The sequence below is a fragment of the Bison bison genome, unplaced genomic scaffold (assembly GCF_000754665.1).
Source record: "Bison bison bison isolate TAMUID 2011002044 unplaced genomic scaffold, Bison_UMD1.0 scf7180017864230, whole genome shotgun sequence".
Classification (NCBI taxonomy): domain Eukaryota; kingdom Metazoa; phylum Chordata; class Mammalia; order Artiodactyla; family Bovidae; genus Bison; species Bison bison.
This window is the reverse complement of record NW_011494802.1, coordinates 842,726-864,569: the sequence shown is the minus strand read 5'-3', so window position 1 is coordinate 864,569 and position 21,844 is coordinate 842,726. Positions and strand designations below refer to the sequence as shown.

Sequence of the window (21,844 nt, the reverse complement as noted above, 5' to 3'; positions counted from 1 at the left end):
TCTGAGGTTATTGAGATTTCTCCCAGAAATCTTGATTCCAGCTTGTGCTTCTTCCAGCCCAGTGTTTCTCATTATGTACTCTGCATATAAGTTAAATAAGCACAGTGACAATATACAGCCTTGACGTACTCCTTTTCCTACTTGGAACCAGTCTGTTGTTCCATGTCCAGTTCTAACTGTTGCTTCCTGACCTGCAAATAGGTTTCTCAAGAGGCAGGTCAGGTGGTCTGGTATTCCCATCTCTTTCAGAATTTTCCACAGTTTATTGTGATCCACATAGACAAAGGCTTTGGCATAGTCAATAAAGCAGAAATAGACGTTTTTCTGGAACTCTCTTGCTTTTTCCATGATCCAGCAGATGTTGGCAATTTGATCTCTGGTTCCTCTGCCTTTTCTAAAACCAGCTTGAATACCTGGAGGTTCACGGTTCACGTATTGCTGAAGCCTGGCTTGGAGAATTTTGAGCATTACTTTACTAGCGTGTGAGATGAGTGCAATTGTGCAGTGCCCCATAGATCAAGGCCTGGCCTGAGGGCCTGGGAGAATCAAGTTCAAGCACTGTTGTCGGAGTCATTGCTCATCTTTCAGATGAAGAAGACTGAAGTTTGAGCTAGAGGAATGGCAATTATACCTCAGACTCTATAATCCCCTTAATGTGGGACAATATAGAGTGGGCTGTGCATTCCAGAGTAGGGCCTTCTACTCTGCCTTGATTCCAAACCCTCTTCCTGTTATAATTGGACGAGGACTGGGGAGGAGACATTATAGGGGATGCCATTTTGACTGCACAATACATTCATTTCCATGATCACACAGTCTCATTTGCATGATAACATCTCTTATGGTTAGAACATAACTCTATTCCAATCAATAGGGAAATAAACCCCCTTCCCCCAAATGCAGTGATACCTATTGAATTCAGTTGAGAAATCCCAGAATCCTCATAACAGGTCAGGTGACCTTCTTACCGAATTCCTACAGACGTGAAGTTCAGTGACACAGATGCACGTGTTCACACACAGAATGGTGTGTGCTCACATGGTTCACATGCACACCCTTTATATACAGACATAGTGAAGCCTGGCATGCCATTAACAGGACCGTCTAGAATACTACTTCTGGGCTGAGACTTGGAGTTAATGGGACTAGAAGACATGGCTCTCTTTGGTGAGAAGACTTAGAGCTTTGGATTTCCAGGTGATCATGGGTCTGGCATTCAGGGATCACGGCCTTTTTTTTTTTTTTTTTTAAACTTTTAGCTGCACCATGTGGTGGGATCCTTGTTCCCCCACATCAGTGTCAGGGGTCAAACCTGCACCCCCTGCAGTGGAAGTGCAGAGTCTTAACCACTGGACTGCCAGGGAAGTCCCCATGACAGCCTTTTAATACATTTCCACCAAGGGGACTAAGGCCTTTTGCCTTGTTAGAGCAACAAGTCACCTGGAAACTGTCCAGGGTCCTGGGCCATCTCTGCTTTAGGATCTGTTTGGTGCAGGTTACCTGAGCCCTAGTTCAGCCACCTGTTCCTGCTTGGCTTTATATGAATATCCTCACTTTTTGTCTGCATCCACCCTCATCTACTTTGGCCTACCCATCTGCTCCCCTCCCAGATTCCAGGAAGGTGGTGGTGCCATTTTCCACAAGGGCTATCCACTGAAGGAGCAGGTTCCTAGATCCTGTTGGACAGAGGGATGGCCATGGGCCTCTCACAGTTCCCTGAAAGGCTGCCTGGGCTCACCTGTTTGGATGGCATTCAGGGCTGCATCCTTCTCCCATTGGAAAAGATAATTCACTTGCGTACCAAACTTCTCTCTGTGCATTGCCTTAGCCACACCCACCAGGTCTGCCTGTTTAGCAGGGACCACTGGGTGGATGGTGTAACCTGGGGAGGGAAAGGCTAAGTAACTAAGGCGAAGTGAGGAGGCCCCAAATCTAAGAGAAGGGGCCAGGTCACAGAGTAACCCAATCTCCTCCTCCTGAGGCAGGTCAAAGACAGTGCTGAGAAAAGGGGAATGAGCAGGAGCAATTACGGCTGACTCCTTTCTTCCCCTTCTTGCCCAGCTGGTGTTCAGGCTGAGCTGTGTGAGTATTACTGTCAGTGACATCCATCTCTTTCTCGCCCTCTTCTTCCTCTTCCTTCACTTTTGTAGATGTGTCCAAGTAGACCTGGGATGGAGAGCCTGAAAGGGAGTGCTTTGGAAAGCCTTCAAATTCAGAGGTGTGGATGGACCTCTTTGCCCATGAGCTCTCGCTGGAGGAAGACTCAGAGAAATCTTCCTCTGGATTATCAGGGGAGGCATGGCCTAGTGACGAAGTCTGAAAAGCAAGTTGTTGATCTAGGACTTTGGGGATGTGGGTTTCCAACTGGGTCTCAGGGGTAAGGGTCTCCAAAGGGACCTCAGAGGCAGAGTGTTCTAAAGGGGTGGTAGAGGCGGAAGGCTCTACAGGGGCTTCAGAGGTGTGGATGTCTAAAGGGGTCTGGGAAGTGGAGGGCAACATAGGAGATTCAGAGGCAAGGGACTCTAACAGGGTTTCAGAGACGGCGGGCTCTAAGGGGCTTTCAGGGATAGGGGGCTCCTGTGAGTCCTCAGGAGACGGGTCCTTTGAAGAAAGGCTCTCTTCTGCATCCAAGGTGGTATGAGGCTCTTCTGTGACCTTGTCTGCTTCCATCTAGCGGTAGAACAGGGTACATGTTTCATTAGGTTAGGATTAGAGGGTCTGCAAGTCAGGATTCACAGGGGGCTATGGAATTAAGATAAAGCTTTTAATGCACCTGAGATATGACTTGGGGGAAGCCAGATGAGCTCTGGGCCAGGGCTTGGTGCTAGGAGGTTCACCCATGTGCCTAGACCCAAACTGCGTACTGAAAGTCTGAAGCAGTCAGAATCCCATCAGTAGATGGTAGCAGAGAAGGGATCCTGAACATAGCATCTTGGCTAGTCCGAGAGCAGGGTTCTGGGTGTAATTTAGGATCATAGAGGTCAGGCTGTGAAGTTCTAGAGACTGGGAAGACCAAGGCAAAGTGGGGGTTTGCTCCCAAGAGTGCAGGATGCAGTGACCACAGTCTAGTCTTGTCCAAGGACCCCTCCCTGCCCTTGGTAATGTCATTCATGTTCAGTGCTTCAGCTACTTCCAATTATATGTTGATGACCCCTAAATCCATATTTCCAGCTCAGACCCTGAACTTCACAGTCATACCCAACTGTCTGCTAGACATTGCTAAATTGATGTCCCACAGGTCATCAAAACTGAACTCTGGGAATTATCATGGTCTTCTCCTTTCCTCTCAGCCCACATCTTAGAATGGGCACCAAAGACTATATTTCCTATCTTCTAAATATCCCACAAGTCCATTCTCTCCTCTCCTTTCCCTCCCATTTTGTTCAAATTCTCATTGTTTTCTACCTGGATTATGTAATACCCTTGCTCCTCTGCTGCCTTTCCTAGCATATTAATCTAATCGTCCATTCTTTCATTGATTTATGTAACTTATGCTTTTAAAGAGCCTAATCTTAATACTTTTACTCAGGCACTGGACTCAGCTGAAAGAATCTAGAAAGGAGACCAGTTAACCAAAATGACAATACAAATGAGTTGGTGTTGTGCTGGGGTAAGCCCAGGATGCTGTGGAGACTGGGGTGTGCCTAATTTATCTTGGAAGGATGTCCAAACGGGGTCATGCATGCTAAGTCACTTCAGTTGTGTCTGACTCTATGTGACCCTACAGACTGCCAGGCTCCTCTGTCTATGGGATTCTTCAGACAAGAATACTGGAGTGGGTTGCCATGCCCTCCTCCAGGGGATCTTCCCAACCCAGGGATCGAACCCACATCTCCCATGTCTACCTGCATCAGCAAGTGGGTTCTTTTCCACTAGTACCACCTGGGAAGCCTAGGTACAAAGGGTGTCAGTCCTTCTTAATGACCCAGGTGTGAGACCTTTCTGAAATGGCATTCCTTTGCCTAAAAACAATCAAATGACTCAGCCTAAGGATTAGGTCCAAATTTCTTGGCCCTGACATTCAAGGCCTGTCATCATTTGAAGCACTGCCTAAGGATTCCAGCCTTACCTTCTCCTGCTCTCTACCTTGGTCCATGTTCCCCAAATACTACATTTATCATTTCTTAAACTCATCAGAATGGGTGAATTTAACTCAGATGACCATTATATCTACTACTGCAGGCAAGAATCCCTTAGAAGAAATGGAGTGGCCATCATGGTCAACAAAAGAGTCCGAAATGCAGTACTTGGATGCAATCTCAAAAATGACAGAATGATCTCTGTTCGTTTCCAAGGCAAACCATTCAATATCACAGTAATCCAAGTCTATGCCCCAACCAGTAATGCTGAAGAAGCTGAAGTTGAACGGTTCTATGAAGACCTACAAGACCTTTTAGAACTAATACCCCAAAAAGATGTCCTTTTCATTATAAGGGACTGGAATGCAAAAGTAGGAAGTCAAGAAACACCTGGAGTAACAGGCAAATTTGGCCTTGGAATATGGAATGAAGCAGGGCAAAGACTAATAGCATTTTGCCAAGAAAATGCACTGGTCATAGCAAACACCCTCTTCCAACAACACAAGAGAAAACTCTACGCATGGACATCACCAGATGGTCAACACCGAAATCAGATTGATTGTATTCTTTGCAGCCAAAGATGGAGAAGCTCTATATAAGTCAGCAAAAACAAAACCAGGAGCTGACTGTGGCTCAGATCACGAACTTCTTATTGCCAAATTCAGACTTAAATTGAAGAAAGTAGGGAAAACCACTAGACCATTCAGGTATGACCTAAATCAAATCCCTTATGATTATACAGTGGAGGTGAGAAATAGATTTAAGGGACTAGATCTGATAGATAGAGTGCCTGATGAACTATGGACTGAAGTTCATGACATTGTACAGGAGACAGGGATCAAGACCATCCCCATGGAAAAGAAATGCAAAAAAGCAAAATGGCTGTCTGAGGAGGCCTTACAAATAGCTGTGAAAAGAAGAGAAGTGAAAAGCAAAGGAGAAAAGGAAAGATATAAGCATCTGAATGCAGAGTTCCAAAGAATAGCAAGAAGAGATAAGAAAGCCTTCCTCAGCAACCAATGCAAAGAAATAGAAGAAAACAACAGAATGGGGAAGACTAGAGATCTCTTCAAGAAAATCAGAGATACCAAAGGAACATTTCATGCAAAGATAGGCTCGAAAAAGGACAGAAATGGTATGGACCTAACAGAAGCAGAAGATATTAAGATGTGGCAGGAATACACAGAAGAACTGTACAAAAAAGATCTTCACGACCCAGATAATCACGATGGTGTGATCACTGACCTAGAGCCAGACATCCTGGAATGTGAAGTCAAGTGGGCCTTAGAAAGCATCACTATGAACAAAGCTAGTGGAGGTGATGGAATTCCAGTTGAGCTATTTCAAATCCTGAAAGATGATGCTGTGAAAGTGCTGCACTCAGTATGCCAGCAAATGTGGAAAACTCAGCAGTGGCCACAGGATTGGAAAAGGTCAGTTTTCATTCCGATCACAAAGAAAGGCAATGCCAAAGAATGCTCAAACTACTGCACAATTGCACTCATCTCACACGCTAGTAAAGTAATGCTCAAAATTCTCCAAGCCAGGCTTCAGCAATACGTGAACCGTGAACTTCCTGATGCTCAAGCTGGTTTTAGAAAAGGCAGAGGAACCAGAGATCAAATTGCCAACATCTGCTGGATCATGGAAAAAGCAAGAGAGTTCCAGAAAAACATCTATTTCTGCTTTATTGACTATGCCAAAGCCTTTGACTGTGTGGATCACAATAAACTGTGGAAAATTCTGAAAGAGATGGGAATACCAGACCACACTCAGACTGCCTCTTGAGAAACCTTACATGCAGGTCAGGAAGCAACAGTTAGAACTGGACATGGAACAACAGACTGGTTCCAAATAGGAAAAGGAGTAGGTCAAGGCTGTATATTGTCACCCTGCTTCTTTAACTTATATGCAGAGTACATCATGAGAAACGCTGGGCTGGAAGATACACAAGCTGGAATCAAGATTTCTGTGAGAAATCTCAATAACCTCAGATATGCAGATGACACCACCCTTATGGCAGAAAGTGAAGAGGAACTAAAAAGCCTCTTGATGAAAGTGAAAGTGGAGACTGAAAAAGTTGGCTTAAAGCTCAACATTCAGAAAACTAAGATCATGGCATCTGGTCCCATCACTTCATGGGAAATAGATGGGGAAACAGTGGAAACAGACTTTATTTTTTTGGGCTCCAAAATCACTGCAGACAGTCATTGCAGCCATGAAATTAAAAGATGCTTACTCCTTGGAAGGAAAGTTATGACCAACCTAGATAGCATATTCAAAAGCAGGGACATTACTATGCCAACAAAGGTTCATCTAGAGAAGGCTATGGTTTTCCAGTAGTCATGTATGGATGTGAGAGTTGGACTGTAAAGAAAGCTGAGTTCAAAGAATTGATGCTTTTGAACTGTGGTTTGGAGGAGACTCTTGAGAGTCCATTGGACTGCAGGGAGATCCAAACAGTCCATTCTAAAGGAGATCAGTCCTGGGTGTTCTTTGGAAGGAATGATGCTAAAGCTGAAACTCCAGTACTTTGGCCACCTCCTGGGAAGAGTTGACTCACTGGAAAAGACCCTGATGCTGGGAGGGATTAGGGGCAGGAAGAGAAGGGGACGACAGAGGATGAGATGGCTGGATGGCATCACTGACTCGATGGACGTGAGTCTGAGTGAACTACGGGAGTTGGTGATGGACAGAGAGGCCTGGCGTGCTGCGATTCATGGGGTCGCAAAGAGTCGGACACGACTGAGCGACGAAACTGGACTGAACAGAACTGAACTGCACTAAACTCATCAGGGCCTTTCCAAAGAGGAAGTTTGTGTCAGAAAGTAGGGGGAGAAGTAGGATGATGGAGAGGAAGGTAGCCAGACATTCAGCAAAACGAGAAAGGGGTCCTGAGAGTGAATAACCACAGGATGGGAGGAACAGAAAGGGAAAAAAGGGGAGGAGGGACCTGAGTGGAGAAAAGTGGGGGAGGGAGAGGATAAGGATGAAAAGCAGAGGATGGGAGGGGGTTGGAGTCAGGTGGGAAGGGACAGGAAGGTATTAGGAGGAAGTGGGATGCGGATTTGGAGGAGGGCCACTTGAGAGACTACATACCTCTAGGCTTTGTCTCGTCTGTTACAAGTCTTTAGGTCAGGATCTTGTCTGAAGCGGGACGGGGAGGTGTTGGCCCCGAGGGAGAGAAGGCGCTTGGTTGTGGACTAGCCCTGGCAGCAGGCGTTGTGTGCTGAGCCCTTGCCTACAAGTTACAGCTTGAGGAAGGGACTTGGACACCTGCAGAAATTCGTGAGGGAGTTCGGGCCGGTTCTGAGGAAGTGGGGGAGGGGAAGGGACGAGGCGGTGCAGGGCCGAATGAGGGAGAGGCTTGACTGAAGCCTCTGGAACCCTGCCCCGGAGTGGAGGATCCGTCACCAGGGCAACCGGAACGTTTAGTAGTCACCGTGGCAACAGCAGTCTGGTCACCTCCTCGGTGAGTGAGGTCTCCTAAGGGGCTGCGTTGATCTGGAGGGACAAACCTAGAGGGTTCACTTCTGTTAAGGGGGCTTTGCCGGATTTCTGTGCGTGGTTTTTTGCGGGATCTTTGTGAGACTCTGAGAGTCTCTGAGTAGGGTCTGCGGATATCTGTGGGGACGTCCGTGGGTGTCTGGGTTTGTGAAGGTCTCTGTAGGGTTCCTATGAGATGTCTGTGAGTTGGTCAGTGAAGGTTGTGAGGACCTTATGTGGGTGTCTGGACTCAGTGGCTGGGGTGAGAAAGGCGGGGACCCGGGTTGCGGGGATTGGGGCGGAGTCTGTCCTCGAGCCCAGCGGGGGCCAAGTAGGAGACCAATAGAATAGGGCCGGGGGCGGGCTTTAGTGAGAAGGACCAATCGACCTAATCGGAGGGCGGAGCGTCGTACAACGTCAGGCGGAGGCCGCAGCCGCGGGGCCTGGTTATCGCCTGTCCAGCGCAGCCCGGAGTCGCCCAGGCCTGAACTCCTACCCAGTCCCCGGCCTGGCCCCAGCCGGCTCGACTCCGGCCCTAGGCCCGCGAGGACACCGGAGGCCACCCCCGGGGGGTGGGAGCGGAGCCGCGGGTCAGCTCAGCGAGCGCCCGCGCTGGCCTGTCCGGCCCGCCCCGCCCGGGCCATGGCTCAGCCCTTGTCCCGGCCCCTTGTCCTATCCCGTTCTGGGCCTTGGCCCCCGACCCCGCCCTCGCCCCGCTTCCCAAATCGGTTCCAGTTCCCGCCTGGGTCCCAGCGAATGCCCAGATCCAGGTTCCAGCTCAGGCGCCCCCTCCAGTCCCTGACCTGGGCCCCATCCCAGTCCCTGGCCCTGTTTCACCTCTTTCCCCATATCCCAGCCCGGCCCCTGTGCCAACCCCATTCTCAAAATTTGCTTAAGCCCGGGTCCCAACGCCTGCCCTTGTTCGAGTCCCCATCACAGCCCCTCCTTCCATCACACCCCCTACCCTTGCATAAGTCCCTGTGTCCAGCCCAGCCCAACTCTTTATCCCCGTCTGTGCCCTCATCTCTGTGTTTACCCAAGTCTCTCCCACTGCCCACCTCTCACTCTCATACCCCGCCCCTCTACCAGCCTCGACTCAGGTCTGGGCTCCAGCTGCCGTCAGCCTTACTGCTGCTGTTGCTGTTGTCTGTCCTTGGCCCAGGGGCTGGTGAGTGCAGAGCAGGAAAGAACGAGGCAGGGATGGGGTTCTGGCAGGGAGGGGTGGACCGGAGGGATTCAGGAGAGGTGGGACGTTGGCAACCAGATGGCTGGGGAAGAAGCAGAGAGAAATAGGAGGAGAGAAGTCTTACATAACTGAGAGGAATTGGCAGGGTCAGAATAGTGGCAGCTGTGGGCTTGAGCTCAGCAGGTGGCTGACAGAGACTGCATGGTTTTCTTTCTGGGGGTCTATCTGGACTCCACTTTGACTCTTCCAAGGAAGTCTTGAGTGCTTTGTACCGGCTCGTGAAGTTTGATGGGGGTGAGTGTCCCCCAACAGAGAACTTCTAGTCAAGTGTGGGAAGATCTGGCCTAAACCTTTGACGTACTGGGCATACATTGAAGCAGGGTTAAGAAAGCAGTTTTGAAAATAATGTGTAGCAAACAGATGGCCACGGGTTAGTTGCCATTATAATGAGTTTTCTTCTTGTAGTGAAACTCGTTCCAAATAAGTTTGATTTGCTTAGGAATTATTTCTGACACTTTCAGAGCAGGGTTGAAATTTGGAGACTGTTTTACAGATAGGGAAACTGAGGCACAGCAAGGGATCAATTGACCTGAGGTCATATGTGTTGACAGTGACAGTGTGGGGCTAGAAAGCGGCTTCCTGATTCCGACCCTGTCCTAGTGTTGTGGTTTTTTACTGTAATATATGCCCAATAGGAAAACAGATCCAAGTGCAGAAAGGCTGTAAGCACAACCTGTCTTCTCCCCTGTCTGCCCACAAGGGGGCTTCACCCACAGACTTTCCTCATCTGCCAGTTGTCGGCCCAGGGGAAGTGACTGGGACAGGAGAAGGAGAGAGCCAGCTTCCTAATGGGGGGAAGGTGGGTAGAGGAGGGGGTCCCGGCTGTAGGACATGTGCCATAAGGATGGCTCCGTAATAAAGAGTCTTCATGGCCCCAGCCCCCAGCCGTCTCTGGTGGGTAGCACTCTAGAGGGGATGAGGAGGTGCCTGAGGAAGTCTTTGGCAATAACAGCTAGCAGAGCAGCTGGAGGTAGCGGGCTGCATTCAGAGTATAATCTCGAGGAGACCAATGCATGCCAAAGGTCACTGCTCCTGCAGAGGTGCGAGCTCTGTGTGGATTCTCACAGGTATCTGGGTGCTTATGTGTCTGTGTGTGTACCTGTGGGATCTGTGGGAATGCTGGGCATATGTAGTGTGTACACACTTGTGTGTTGGTAAGCATAGGCATACGTTTGTTGTGTGGTGTGAGCCTGTGTGTCCTTAGTGTCTGTGTTATTGTGGGAGGGAAAGGTATGTGTTGTGGCCCATGCACGTTCCTCTTCAGCTCTTCTTGCTCCTCCTGCAGACAGATGACTGAAGTGTCACCTCCAAGTGGATAGCTCCTTGGTTGGAGGCAGTGTTGGGTGCCTCCCACAATATATATAAGTAACCCATCTGCCCCCAGTCAGATTCCTTGAAGGGCTCAGTGCTGGTAACTGCTCAGTGTTGATTACTGCTGCTGGCAGAGTGGGCACTCAGCCGAGACAAAAGCCAGGTCAGTTTTTCAGTTTGGGTGAGGGGAAGTCCACTCTGTTGAGCCCAGTTCATAGTTTCTATCCCTGCCACCCCAGGTTCTTTGTTCATGAGCCCATTAGGAGAGGAAGGTGATTATCAGTCACAGAGCTATAGAAAGTTGAAAGATGTGGATTAAAACATGATTGCCCAGAAGCAGGTTCCAGTGCTTCGGGAGGATTGTAATGAGGCTGAAAAAGAGCACTGACTAGGCCGCAGAGCAGGCAGTGCCGCCCTGAGTACAGTTAATGGTCACTGGCCTGCAGGGGTGCTCTGTGACCTGGTGATGGGGAGAGGTTTCCCTGAGCAGGGACCGGCAGTGTCACGGGACTGCGACGGCACTGTCAGTCTCAGCACACCCTTGGATCTTTACCTTGGACTTGTCTGACTGCAGTTGCATAACCCAGGCACGCCTTGCCATTACAGGAAAAGACCTTTTTGTGTCACTAGCAGGGCCAGCCTGAGCCCACGGGTGTGTGTCTGTGTGTTTCAGGTGGTGATGGAAAATCACCCTAGCCTCATTTGGAAGCGCTGGTGCATCCAGGACAGGTTCATCTGAGCTTGGTGAGGGCCTTCCGCCTGCTTCCTCTGGGACGCAGAGCTGTAGGCCTAGTGACACCCCAAACCAAAGCCTGCAGTGAACAGGGCTCCAGGTGCTTTCTCAAACATCTGCCCTCAGAACTTCTCGTTTCCTCCTGGCATCCCCAGCTGCTTTTACTCCCCTTTCCCACCAGCCTATTCTGTGACCTCTGTAGGCCCTAGCCACTTGCGGGTGGCTTAATTAGTTCCTCAGTTTTGCAGGCCATGCCATTGTTCCTTTAATCACAGGGCTCTTTGTGCATATCTGTCCATTATTTCCTAAAGGTCACTAGCTACTTTCACCATCAGCTCTCTGAGAACCTGCACTGGGGGGCCTGGCCACCATTTTTTCTAACATTGGCAATGGCCCATCCAATGACCCATCCCTAGTACCAGCCTTGAGAAGGAGAAGGAGGAGCCCTTTCCTAATTCCAGCAGGGGGTGCTCAGTACTCTGCTTTCCTGTAATAATAGTATCCAGGCTATTCAGCTCTTGACTTTCTGCCTCACTGTTGTCACTGCCAGGGCTCCTAGGAAACCTTTCTTTCCCATCACTTGTTTCATTTCCCTTCATCCCTTTTGAATACATCACTGCTGCTCTGTGAGCCTCTTCAGTTCCTGGGCAGTGCTCAGCTTGCAAGGTGGCAGGTCTTTCTTGCTGACAGTTGAGAGCAATTATGTGATCTGAACTGCACAGACTAGCCTTGGGTGTGACTGCGACTTTTGAAGCGCACAGGCCCATCTAGGGCCAGTGACCTCCACCTACAGAGGATGGCTCTCTGCAGGGTGACTTGAGGTTGTTGAAATTCAGTAGGGCCAACCTTGACCTGTGCTCGCTCCCTCCATCAGCAGCCTCCCTTTCCAGATGCTTCTTTCTCTGATACTTCACATGCCTCATTTTGGAGTTATATCTCCCATCTCCAGAGGGAGAGACTGTCAGCATAGGCAAGGCCCATGGGTATTTCCTCCGTGGCTGAAAAATCCACTCAGGGTCTCCCTTACCCACTGCCCTTACTTTTGTTCTAAAGTTGCTAAAGTCCCTGACCTTCTCATCTGTCCTGAGGGCATCCTTCTGGGCTTCGCTGGGGCTGGTGTTCAGTCTGCAGAGCAGTCAGGTTCCCCAGAACTTTTTGTCCTTTGGAGCCCTTTTTGATTTGGACCCTTTTCTATCCAGCTGAGCCACTGGGTTCTTTTCACTGTGATAGCAGCCCTGGTGCCTGTGTGTTTGCCTGGCAGTTGCTTACACCAGACTGTCCTGCTCACCTGTTGCACTCTGCTCCTAATGGCCATGATCAGGTATCTAGGCATTTCAGCTATGAGGACCACATCCTCCCCACCTCCCACCCCTGGCTTCGCTGGATATGAATGTTCCCAAGCAGTTTGAGATTCTACTGTCTCACCACTTGACTGCTTCCCTGGGCCAACCTCCAGGAAGTGTCCCCAGCCCTCCCTTCTGAATCCCGGAGGCCCTGCTGTCCTCTCCTTTACTCCTCTGCTGGGGCTCTTGTGTGGCCTGCCAGCTCCTGTCCTTGCCTCTGCCACCCAAGCAGGCCCCTTGCAGCCTCACCACACTTTCCCCTCCCCACTGCTGCCCTGAGCCAGTGTACAGACAGCTCTTGTGAAGCTTCTGAGAGTTTTTATTGCTCCTGACCACAGGGGAACAGAAAGGGGAAGAAAATAACAAGGAAGTTTCACAGTCCCATGCTGACTCCCATGCCCACAGGTGGAGTTCCAGGCTGCTCAGTAGCCTGGGAACCCGTGCCACTGTGTGCAGGCACATGCACATGCATAACGCACGCACTCATGCCCACCATCCACACCTGTTTTGTTAGGCTTGGTGAGAGGAGAACAATGGCTTCTAAGTGAGGGGCAACTGTGGGGATTATAAAAAGCGTTCTGGTTTTGGATTGAGACAGATCAAGGTTTGAGTCCTCCGTTTGGTCTAGGTTTGAGCCTATTTCCTTACCTGTAAAGAGAGGTCATTTCCCCCAAGGTCAGTGTAAGGGTTAAAGCAGGTGATGGCAAGGGCAGCAGGAGACCCAGTTTGTTGAGTGGGTGTTTGGGGGGTGCAACCTGTTGGGCCTGGGGTTGGCTGGGAATGGCCTGTCCTACTTTGCTCCTTTCTCTACCGTCTGCTCCCCAGGAGGCCTCTTCCTGACTGACTACTCCACCTGCTCACCCCGCAAGCTGAGTCCCTTCCGCTCCTTTGCCAGCACCGAGCTCTTCCATTTCCATGTGCCTGAAGACACGTTCCTGGCTGTGTGGAATCTCATCATCTTCAAAGAGCAGGGAGGGACCTTTGGGGACCACTGCCCAGACCAAAGTGTGACCGTGTGAGTGTCTGAGTTAACCGCCTGACTCCATCCCGTGCCAACCCCAGGCCACTCTCCACCCTAAAATGAGACCTTATGAGTATCTAAGCTGCCCTCCCGACCCCTGGCCTTCGTCCAGATTGAAGTGTGACTGGCTGAAGGCCAAGACCTCTGTCTGCTGACCATTCCTGAGTTCTGTATGACTACATGAATGCCCAAGCTGATCTTTTCCCCCTTATGTCTGACCCCTGACCTGGAACCATTTTATTGTGTGGGTCAGTAGAGGGAATCCATTTGTTTTACTGGTGGTGAGTGACATTTCTTTCTTTTCCCCATTTCCCATCTCTTACCCCATTGCCTGCTTTCCCTTTCTCTTCATTCTGGTCCCCCAGGTATTTCCGGTCTGGGGCACCCCCTGTCATCAATCCCCTACATACACACTTCCCAGGGGACACAGCTGTGCCTGGGGTTTTCTCACTGACTCTCAGCTGGACACTGCCCAACCGCACCTCCGGCATCTTTAACGTCAGCAGCCCCTTACCTGGGGACTGGTTCTTGGCTGCCCACCTTCCCCAGGCCCATGGCCACATCTCTGTCAAGGTGAGTTGATGCTGTCCAGGGCAGGAGGGGCCAGAGCTGCTTCTCCATCTCTGGGCTACTTGGCATTCCAGCCTTGTGCCAGTGTGGAAAACAGCCTAAGGGTGGCTGGGGTGGGGCACAGCTAGAGGTCAGCAGGTCACCTGGTGGGCCAGAGGCCATGATCTGCAGGAGGCACTTTGGGAGCCTTAGGAGACACCGTGGGTCCAGGTAAGCTAGAGGGAAAGTCCAGAGCCTGCCATCAGAAGCCTGGTACTGGGGAGTGGTGTCCCTTCCTATTGGAAGATGCAGGGTTAATCATGGTGGTCAGAAGCCAGCCAGGGACTGGTCAGATGCTGCGGCACAAACCCAAGGCTAGTCTTGTTCTACGTCTTGGTTGGTGATAGCCCTGCAGAGTCTTGTAGGCTGCAGCCCAGTCATTAGTCCCTCTGGGAGTACGTGTTCCTTTTCTATCATAATTTCAGCCCCTACAACCTTATGAAGAGGGTAAGAGAACACTCAGTGATAGGCAAGCCCTTTTCCTGTTAAGAGGAGGCTTTGGGCATCTGGTGTCCAACCTGACTGTTGCCCTCCTTTCTCCCAAATATCAGTGATTGCATAGATCAGAGCTTCTTAAAGTCTCCAGTATTGTGGGGTCAAGGTCAGGTCGCTTCTCTGTTGTGGTTTGAAGGGAAGGAAATGCTGCTGAGTTTTCCTGCCACTCTCAGATACTGGGCAGGCTGGCCCTCTTCATCACAGGGAGAGGATTTCTTATTCCTGTCTGTTAGCAGGAAGGGAGATTGGGACACGGTGGCCATGTCAGAGTGGGATGGCCAGGTGTGTGGTGCCAGCGGTAACGGCAGAAGCACAAGCGTGAGCTGAGCAGGATTTAAAGAACAGGACACAGAGAACAAGAAAGTGAGTGGGGTTTGGCCTCTGAGAACTGGGAGGAGCAGAAATCCCCAGTCAGGTGAGGATTCGACCAGCTGTCTCTCTCCAGGGTGAGTTCCTTGAGGATAGGCGCTCTGGACTGTCAGACTCCCCTTCCCCTCCTGCTGAGGCCCAGCATTCAGAGGTGTTACAGTGCTTTTGAATGAGCTGAGAATTACACAGGGACAAGTGTGCTGGCCCTACTGTTGCCAGAGATGGGAATGCAGGCTGATGGGAACTCAGGCTGAGCCCTCAGTGATAGGTTTTCCTGTGAGTGAAGGATGGGAGAACTTCCTCTCCAGGCCTGGAAGCCGTCTGGGTGAGAACATGCTGGGAACTTGCCCAGAAGTGGCTCTGGGCTCTAGGTTCTTGATTCCCGTCAGATCCAAGGTCTCTTATATTAGGAGGAATATCTTCTTAGGTCTTTGGCCAAATCCCAGAGAGCTTGTTTGTGATCCCAGCTGTGATCCTTGACTCTGTCTGTGAGATGAGAAAATCTTTTGGGAACCATGCTGTAGTTACCCAACAACCTTTCTGATTAAACCAGAGGAACCTGGCACCTAGGCCTGGGCTGCAATTGTGGGAGCTGAAGCCTGGTTAGGCGAGATCAGAACCAGGCCTGATGTGCCCACGTGCATCTAGAGACAGCTAGTGGGGCCTGAGGAACTTGGTACTGCAAGCCGGAGTCCTAGCCAGGAGAGATCTCTGGGTGTGGTGAGAGAGAGAACGGGCACAGTTACGCCTTACCCGGGAGTGGCAGCTGCGGGTGGACCCCATGACAGCTGGAGCTCTCCAGTCAGCCCTGTTTTAGAGGCTGGGGGAAGGGGGGCCAAGGATCTTCTTTATGTTTGCTCTAAAAATTTGATTATCTTTTGGAATCTCATATGGGCCTGTAGGATTCTTTCTTTAAAAGTGTATTAAAAATTTTTATTTATTTTGCTTGTGCTGGGTCTTCACTGCTGCACACGGGCTTTCTCTAGTTGCGATGAGTGGAGGCTACACTTTTTTGCTGTGCATGGGCCTCTCTTATTGTGGTGGCTTATCTTGTTGCAGAGCACAGGCTTCAGTAGTTGTGGCTTTTGGGTTCAGTAGTTGTACACAGGATTAGTTGCTCTGAGGCATGTGGAATCTTCTGGGACCAGATTGAACCCATGTCCTCTGCATTGGCAGGTGGATTCTTATCCATTGAACCACCAGGGAAGTCCTGGGCCTGTAAGGGTTCTTAAGTTCTCTGGTTAATTCTCTAGAAGCAAGCCTATTGGAGGGTTGTCCAGGGCATTCCTGCAGAGCTCCAACTTCTTGCCTTGCCTCCTCTTTGTCCCATGGTCCTGACTTCCCATGAGGCTTAGTAACCCCAGGAAATTATGTGGGTTCAGGAATATCCCTGGGTGGGGACTGAAGGGTGCCGGCAGTAAGAAGGCAGCAGTGTTCCTCAGCTTTGGGGATGAGCTCCCTTTAGACCTTAGTCTTTGCACACCAGCTTTATCACTGGCCTTGGGTTGGGTGCTAGAGATACAGATAAATAAGATGTATATTAGTGAGATATGGAAGTCATTTTAAGAGGACAAAGGAGAGGTTTATAACTCAGCTGGGTGGTGTGGTGGAGAGGTGGTTTTAGGTTTTAAGAAACTGTTAGGAAGTGAGATCTGATTTTGAGAAAGCAGGGAAGGGGTCATTCCAGGTGCTGGGAGTAGCATGGGCTGAAGGTGAGAAGGGAGGGCTGAAGTGGTTCAGTGTGAGGGTGAGTGAGGGAGCTGGAGTGGTGAACAGGGGTCAGATCAGGCATGGGCTGAAGGTGAGAAGGGAGGGCTGAAGTGGTTCAGTGTGAGGGTGAGTGAGGGGGCTGGAGTGGTGAACAGGGGTCAGATCAGGAAGGGTCTAGAAGTTAGAGCTTTATCCTGAGAGCAATAGGGAGCCTTAACATGTTGTAAAAGGAAGGTGACTTACCTGGTCCAGGCCACTCTCCTGGACTCTGGTCCCACACTTCTGCGGGCCTTTGTGTGTGTTATTTTTACTTTGTTACTGTGTTCCTAGCACCCAACACAGAGCCTGGCACATAGTAGGGGCTTGGCAAATTTTTGTTGCCCTTCTGCCATCTCAAACTCGTGTTTCCGAAACCAGTATCATTTCTCCTTCTTTCCGTCAACCTCTTCTGTCTTAACCTCTGCCTTCCATCTCCTTGCCTGTCTTGTGTTGGAGCATGTGTTCATCCTCTGGTGTCCAGCCAGTCTGTCCTGAAAGGCTGGCCTTTGGGTTTTGGGTAACATCTGGCACCCAAATGCCTTATTAGGAGAAGTTCTCCAAATGCCTGGGGCACGGTTCTCCTTGAATGCTTCCTCTTCCCAGCTCCAAGATTTGAAAGCAAATGAAAGCAGATAAAATAATGAAAACAACCATAAGGAAAGAAAAGGAGCAAATTCAGTTGACTCCACCAGCTCGAACTTAAGTGTGGCTCACTCAGCATCTCAACCGAAGGGGTTCAGATCTGCTAACCGTCTTCCTTCTGTTCTTCCTCCTCCTCCTAAATTATTTTATTTGTATTTCAAATAGGTAATATATGCACCTGGTACAACATTCAAAAGGTACAAAAGGCATACAGTGAAAAGTAAGTCTTCCTCTTCCCTTCATCCCCTTTCGGTCTCCACGTTCCCTCTCCAGAGTTAACTAGTAACTAGCTATTACCTAGTACCTCTTTCCTCTTGAAATATTTTCTTCTCTTGTCCTTTGTGACTTTATAGAACCATCCTGGTTTTCTTCCTGCCCACCACCCCCTCCTCTGTCTCCTTTCCTGGCTTCTCCTCTGCTTGATCTGTTTGTGTTGTGGTACCCAAAGCTTGGTCCTGGGATAACTCCTTTTTATTTCTCCATTCTCTTACTAAGTGTCTCCAGCACAGTAGTTTTAAATACCACCTATAAGTTCATGTCTTCCAAGAGTTTTAAGTGAGCCCTAATTTATTTGTATCTCAGATTTTATACTCAGTGGCTTACTTGACATCTCCGATGTCTAAGACCTATCTCAAACTTATCAAGTACATATCCAAACAAAGCCTGAAGTCAGGAATCTCTTTAATTCCTAATTCACTTCTCCCAAGTCTAAGCCTCTTCATTCTCTAATCTTCTCAGTCAGTGGCACAGCTAGTCACCAGTTGCTCAAAGCCCCACATTTAGGGGTCATACTTGATTCTTCTTTTTCCCTTATTTCCACACAACTAATCCATAAAGAAAAAGTCTTGAGACTCTTTCTAAAGCATGCCCTGGATACATCTACTTCTCTGTTCACCTTAGCACCTTCCCTCAGCCATCTGCTGGGCCGTCACAGTAACCTCCGAAGTGGCCTCTTTGCTTCCACTCCTGCCCCCTGCCATCTGTCCAGCGCTCATTTGCTTCCATGTTGATTGGTGCCAGCTAACTGTGGGCTGGAGCTGTCTTGAATGCTGGAGTATTCCCACAGAGATGGCCACAGAGACCAAGATCTTTGGGCATCTTCAGCCTGCAAGCCTCACCCAGAAGCTCAGGTGCTTCTGTAGAAACTTAGCCCACCTGTACTAGTACAATCTAGGAATCAGCTGAGGGTCTTCCACGCTAGCTTCTTTCAGATCACTTCTCACTCCACTTCTCATTTTGGGCCCTCCTGGTTTCTCAACCTGCCTCACTTTGGCCCTACTCCCTCCATGACTGCTGCTGTTGACTGAGTTTGGATGCTCTCGCTTGACTTTTGTCTTGGCAGCTCTTGAGACCTGACTTCTGGTGCCCTCTCTGTGGTTCTGTGTCAGGGTGAAGGTTCGTGCACCTTCCCTGGTCTCCACTGATTGAAAACTCGCGTCCACAATAAGGGAGGTGTTAGACATGCACACAATATAGTTTCAGGAAGAAGCACATCTTAACCAGAGAGGTCATGTCCACTGATCCTTTGTTAGGCCAGCAGCAAGCAAGACATGGAACAAGGTGTTTCCTCCTTCTGGACCATCTAGTAAGGATGGGGGCTATCTCCTGAAGTGTGAGTCCCCACCCTCAGGGTCATTAACCGCAAGATATTATGGTGGTGATTCCTACCTTAGGAAGTGGGCTCAGTGAAATAACTCATGAGAGTATTTCTGGTCCTCACCAAAGATGAGGGACATCTGCTTTGTATAGCAGAGATAGAGGTTTCTGAGCAACAAGGTGGGTTCAGGAGCTTTCTGAAGGGACCTCTTTTGACGCTTGTTCTTTAACTCAGCAGGTATTTTCTAGCACCTAGTATGTGCCAAGTGGTGTGATAGGTGTTGGGAATGCAGTGATAAAAAAGGCACAGGAAAATTCCAGGCAGAGGGTAATAAGGTGTTCTGGACTGGCACCCATCAAGGCCCCTTTCCAGCCTTGTGGATCTTTGCTACAAGTCAACAAACAAGCCTTGGCTGGCTTGTTCCATGACAGGGAACTCAGTAGGATGTCAGAGCCTGGAATTCTTGTCCCAGATCAAGGCTAATGGTGTGTCTTGGTCAGAAGAACCACAAAAGTGAACAGTGGCCTCTAGTTTATTGGGCTAGTGTAAGGTAGTTTGTCCAGAAGATGAGAGAAACCTAATAAGGCCCCCCCACCCCGCCACCCTGCTCCCCTGAACTGCTAGGACTGAGGGCCCAGAGAAGTGCAAATGCTGGAACTAATGAGCCCGTCCTCATTGGAGATGCTGCAGCTGCCTGGGCCCGGGTGGTGTCCCCTCAGTAGAGAAGTGTTAGTGATTTTATCCAGAAGAGCAGCTCGGGGAGACGTGGTGGTTCTCCTCCAGTGACAGAAGGAACCCAGGCTTAGACAGAAGGAGCGGATATATCTGGGGCCCCTGAGGCAGAACGATATGGGGAGACAGAAGATAGGCTTTGGCTTCAGAAAGGTCACAGCTGCCCCAGCTGGGTTGATTCACTTATTCATTTAACCGGCAAACATTCATTTGTGAGGTGTGCACTTTACATTAGGCTTTGTGTCTGGAGGAGCAAAAATAAGACCAGGTTTCTGTTTTCAAGTTACCTGTAGTCTGGAATTTGCCTGCGGAGGTAGGGTGACTCTTCCCTGGGGGTGTTAAAGCAGAGGCTGGACAGGTATTAACACTTGGGGAGGGCAGGTAGAAAATAAAGGAAATGAGAGATTCAAATGGGGCAAGGGGGGAGGTTTGGACTGGAGGCCTTTAAGGAACTTTATTTGGGGGGCATGCTAGTACCCAAAGAGTGCTGATTCCTGTGGGCTTGGTAGGTGAATGGACTGGTTTGAAATGACCTTGATGGGCTGTCTGGGGGTGTGCAGGAGGGGTTACTAGAGGAAGGGCAGGCAGGGCCTGTCAGGAGGGGCTTAGATTTGAGCCCCTAAACCTCAGTGGGGTTTGAGGCCCTCAAAACCCCAATCCTGAGGATCATAGAAGACCCTGCAGACCAAGGAAGGACCCAGAGCTTAGAGAGACCGTAGTCACAGCCCCAGAAGCAGGAGGGCCAGAGGTCTGTCCCACCTCCGCAGGCTTTGGCCTCGCTTTAGTAGTGCATTGCGGTCTCTCCCCTCCTGCCACCCCTGCTTGTGCCTCAGGGTCTCCAGGATGAGTGTCAGTACCTCCTCCAGCCACAGCTGATTGTCCGGCGTCTGCTGGACGTGGCCGTGCTGGTGCCTGGGAGACCCTCCGAGCAGACCCTCTCCGCCCACAATCGCTCAGCCCTGTACAAGTAAGTCGAGTGCTCCCCCAACCCGGGCCCTTCCCATCTTCCTTCCCTGGCCTCAGTCTGCCTGCTGATCCTGCACTCCCCCTGGCTAGCCTGGACTGCTGGGCCACCCAGAACCCCAGGGTGGGTCTGACCCCTCCCTCTCCCCTAGCATGGAGGGGAAGACCAGAAAAGGCCTCCTGTTCTCCTCTGTCCTCCACCTCTCCATTCTTCCCAGTGTTCCCCTCATCCTGTGTCCCTCTCACCTCTCTGTACCCTGTCTCTTCTCATCTCCACTCTCCCCTCTGCCCAGGGTCTTCGTGCCCAGCTTCACTTACAGGGTTTCAGCACAGCTGGTGTGTGTGGGGGGCCGTGGGGCATCCGCCTGCCCCCTGACACTGCGCCTACGTCCCAAGGCCCCACCCCTGCACAACTCAAGCTCTGTGGCCTGTGGAGGAGCCTCGGTATGCCAGCTGGAGCTGGCACTGCCCCCCTGGGGGCACTGGGTCTACGTGCGTGTGGAGACACCATCCCGGGGCCCTGGCAGGACCGTCCGCTTCCAGCTGTGCGTGTGGTTGCAAGGTCAGAAGCCCTGCACCTGCCCCAGCCACCTGGCCTGTGCTGACATTGTGGCTGGGAAGAGGCAGGCGTGATGGCTGTGCTCGTTGGTCCTCGGCCATGTCCCTATGACCTCCCCAGCACCATCCGGCTCCCTTATTCCCCAAAGCCCTCCCACTTGGAGCTTCAAGTCATGAGAAGGCCTTCAGGTCACTTTTGGTACCTGACTTAGGCTTACTAAGGGACTTACTCTCCTTGATCTAACCTCCCAGTGTAATGGGGCAGGCAGGGACAGCTAGGACCTTTGGGACATGGTTCTTGCCAGAGCCCTTGCAGGCCAGTGAGAGGGTCCATCATCCGTTTCAGCACTGCCCTCACTGCCACTGGGGAGGGAGAGATGACCTTCAGTCCCTCCAACATGACATGCCACTAGCTGTGACCACTAGAAAGTGCCTGGACCCAGTCCTGTGACTTTAGATGCCAAACGCCACAGGGATATTTGCTTCGAGTTCTCTCCCTCCCCACCCTCTCTTAAACCCTGTGTGGCTCAGATCCAGTGTGTGGTAGGGCTGCAGGACTGGGAGGGCGGCAGGCCACGGCTCAGATTTCCTCTGCCCCACAGAGTGCCCACAGCCCAGCCTGTCCCGTGCCCTGGTCCCTGGAGCTGCTATGAACATGCCCCAGTCACTGGGCAACCAGCCGCTGCCCCCAGAGCCACCATCCCTCAGGACCCCTGCCGAGGGGCCTGGGGCCACATCCCCACCTGAGCACTGCTGGCCGGTACGCCCGACGCTGCGCAATGAACTGGACACCTTCTCTGTCCACTTCTACATCTTCTTTGGCCCCAGCGTGGCCCTCCCTCCTGAGCGCCCGGCCGTGTTTGCCCTGAGGCTGCTGCCAGTGCTGGACAGCGGAGGGGTGCTCAGCCTGG

General features: G+C 50.8%; 2 protein-coding genes across 2 annotated transcripts in view; one reads left to right on the top strand and one right to left on the bottom strand.

Annotated features, from left to right (window-relative positions):
• FAM221B (family with sequence similarity 221, member B) overlaps positions 1–7,538 on the bottom strand; it is a 13,948-nt gene extending 6,410 nt beyond the window's left edge. Inside the window, exons 1-3 of the mRNA XM_010846131.1 lie at positions 7,179–7,538; positions 2,058–2,670; positions 1,739–1,882 (exon numbers count right to left, since the gene is read on the bottom strand). Coding sequence (XP_010844433.1) covers positions 1,739–1,882; positions 2,058–2,670 — 757 coding nt within the window. The 5' untranslated portion in view covers positions 7,179–7,538. The remainder of the gene's footprint in view (positions 1–1,738; positions 1,883–2,057; positions 2,671–7,178) is intronic.
• A 683-nt stretch (positions 7,539–8,221) lies between these two features.
• Positions 8,222–21,844, top strand: part of TMEM8B (transmembrane protein 8B) — a 24,439-nt gene continuing 10,816 nt past the window's right edge. The window contains exons 1-6 of the mRNA XM_010846065.1: positions 8,222–8,733; positions 13,024–13,213; positions 13,585–13,792; positions 20,246–20,379; positions 20,669–20,937; positions 21,536–21,838. Of these exons, the coding sequence (XP_010844367.1) occupies positions 8,322–8,733; positions 13,024–13,213; positions 13,585–13,792; positions 20,246–20,379; positions 20,669–20,937; positions 21,536–21,838 (1,516 nt within the window). The 5' untranslated portion in view covers positions 8,222–8,321. The remainder of the gene's footprint in view (positions 8,734–13,023; positions 13,214–13,584; positions 13,793–20,245; positions 20,380–20,668; positions 20,938–21,535; positions 21,839–21,844) is intronic.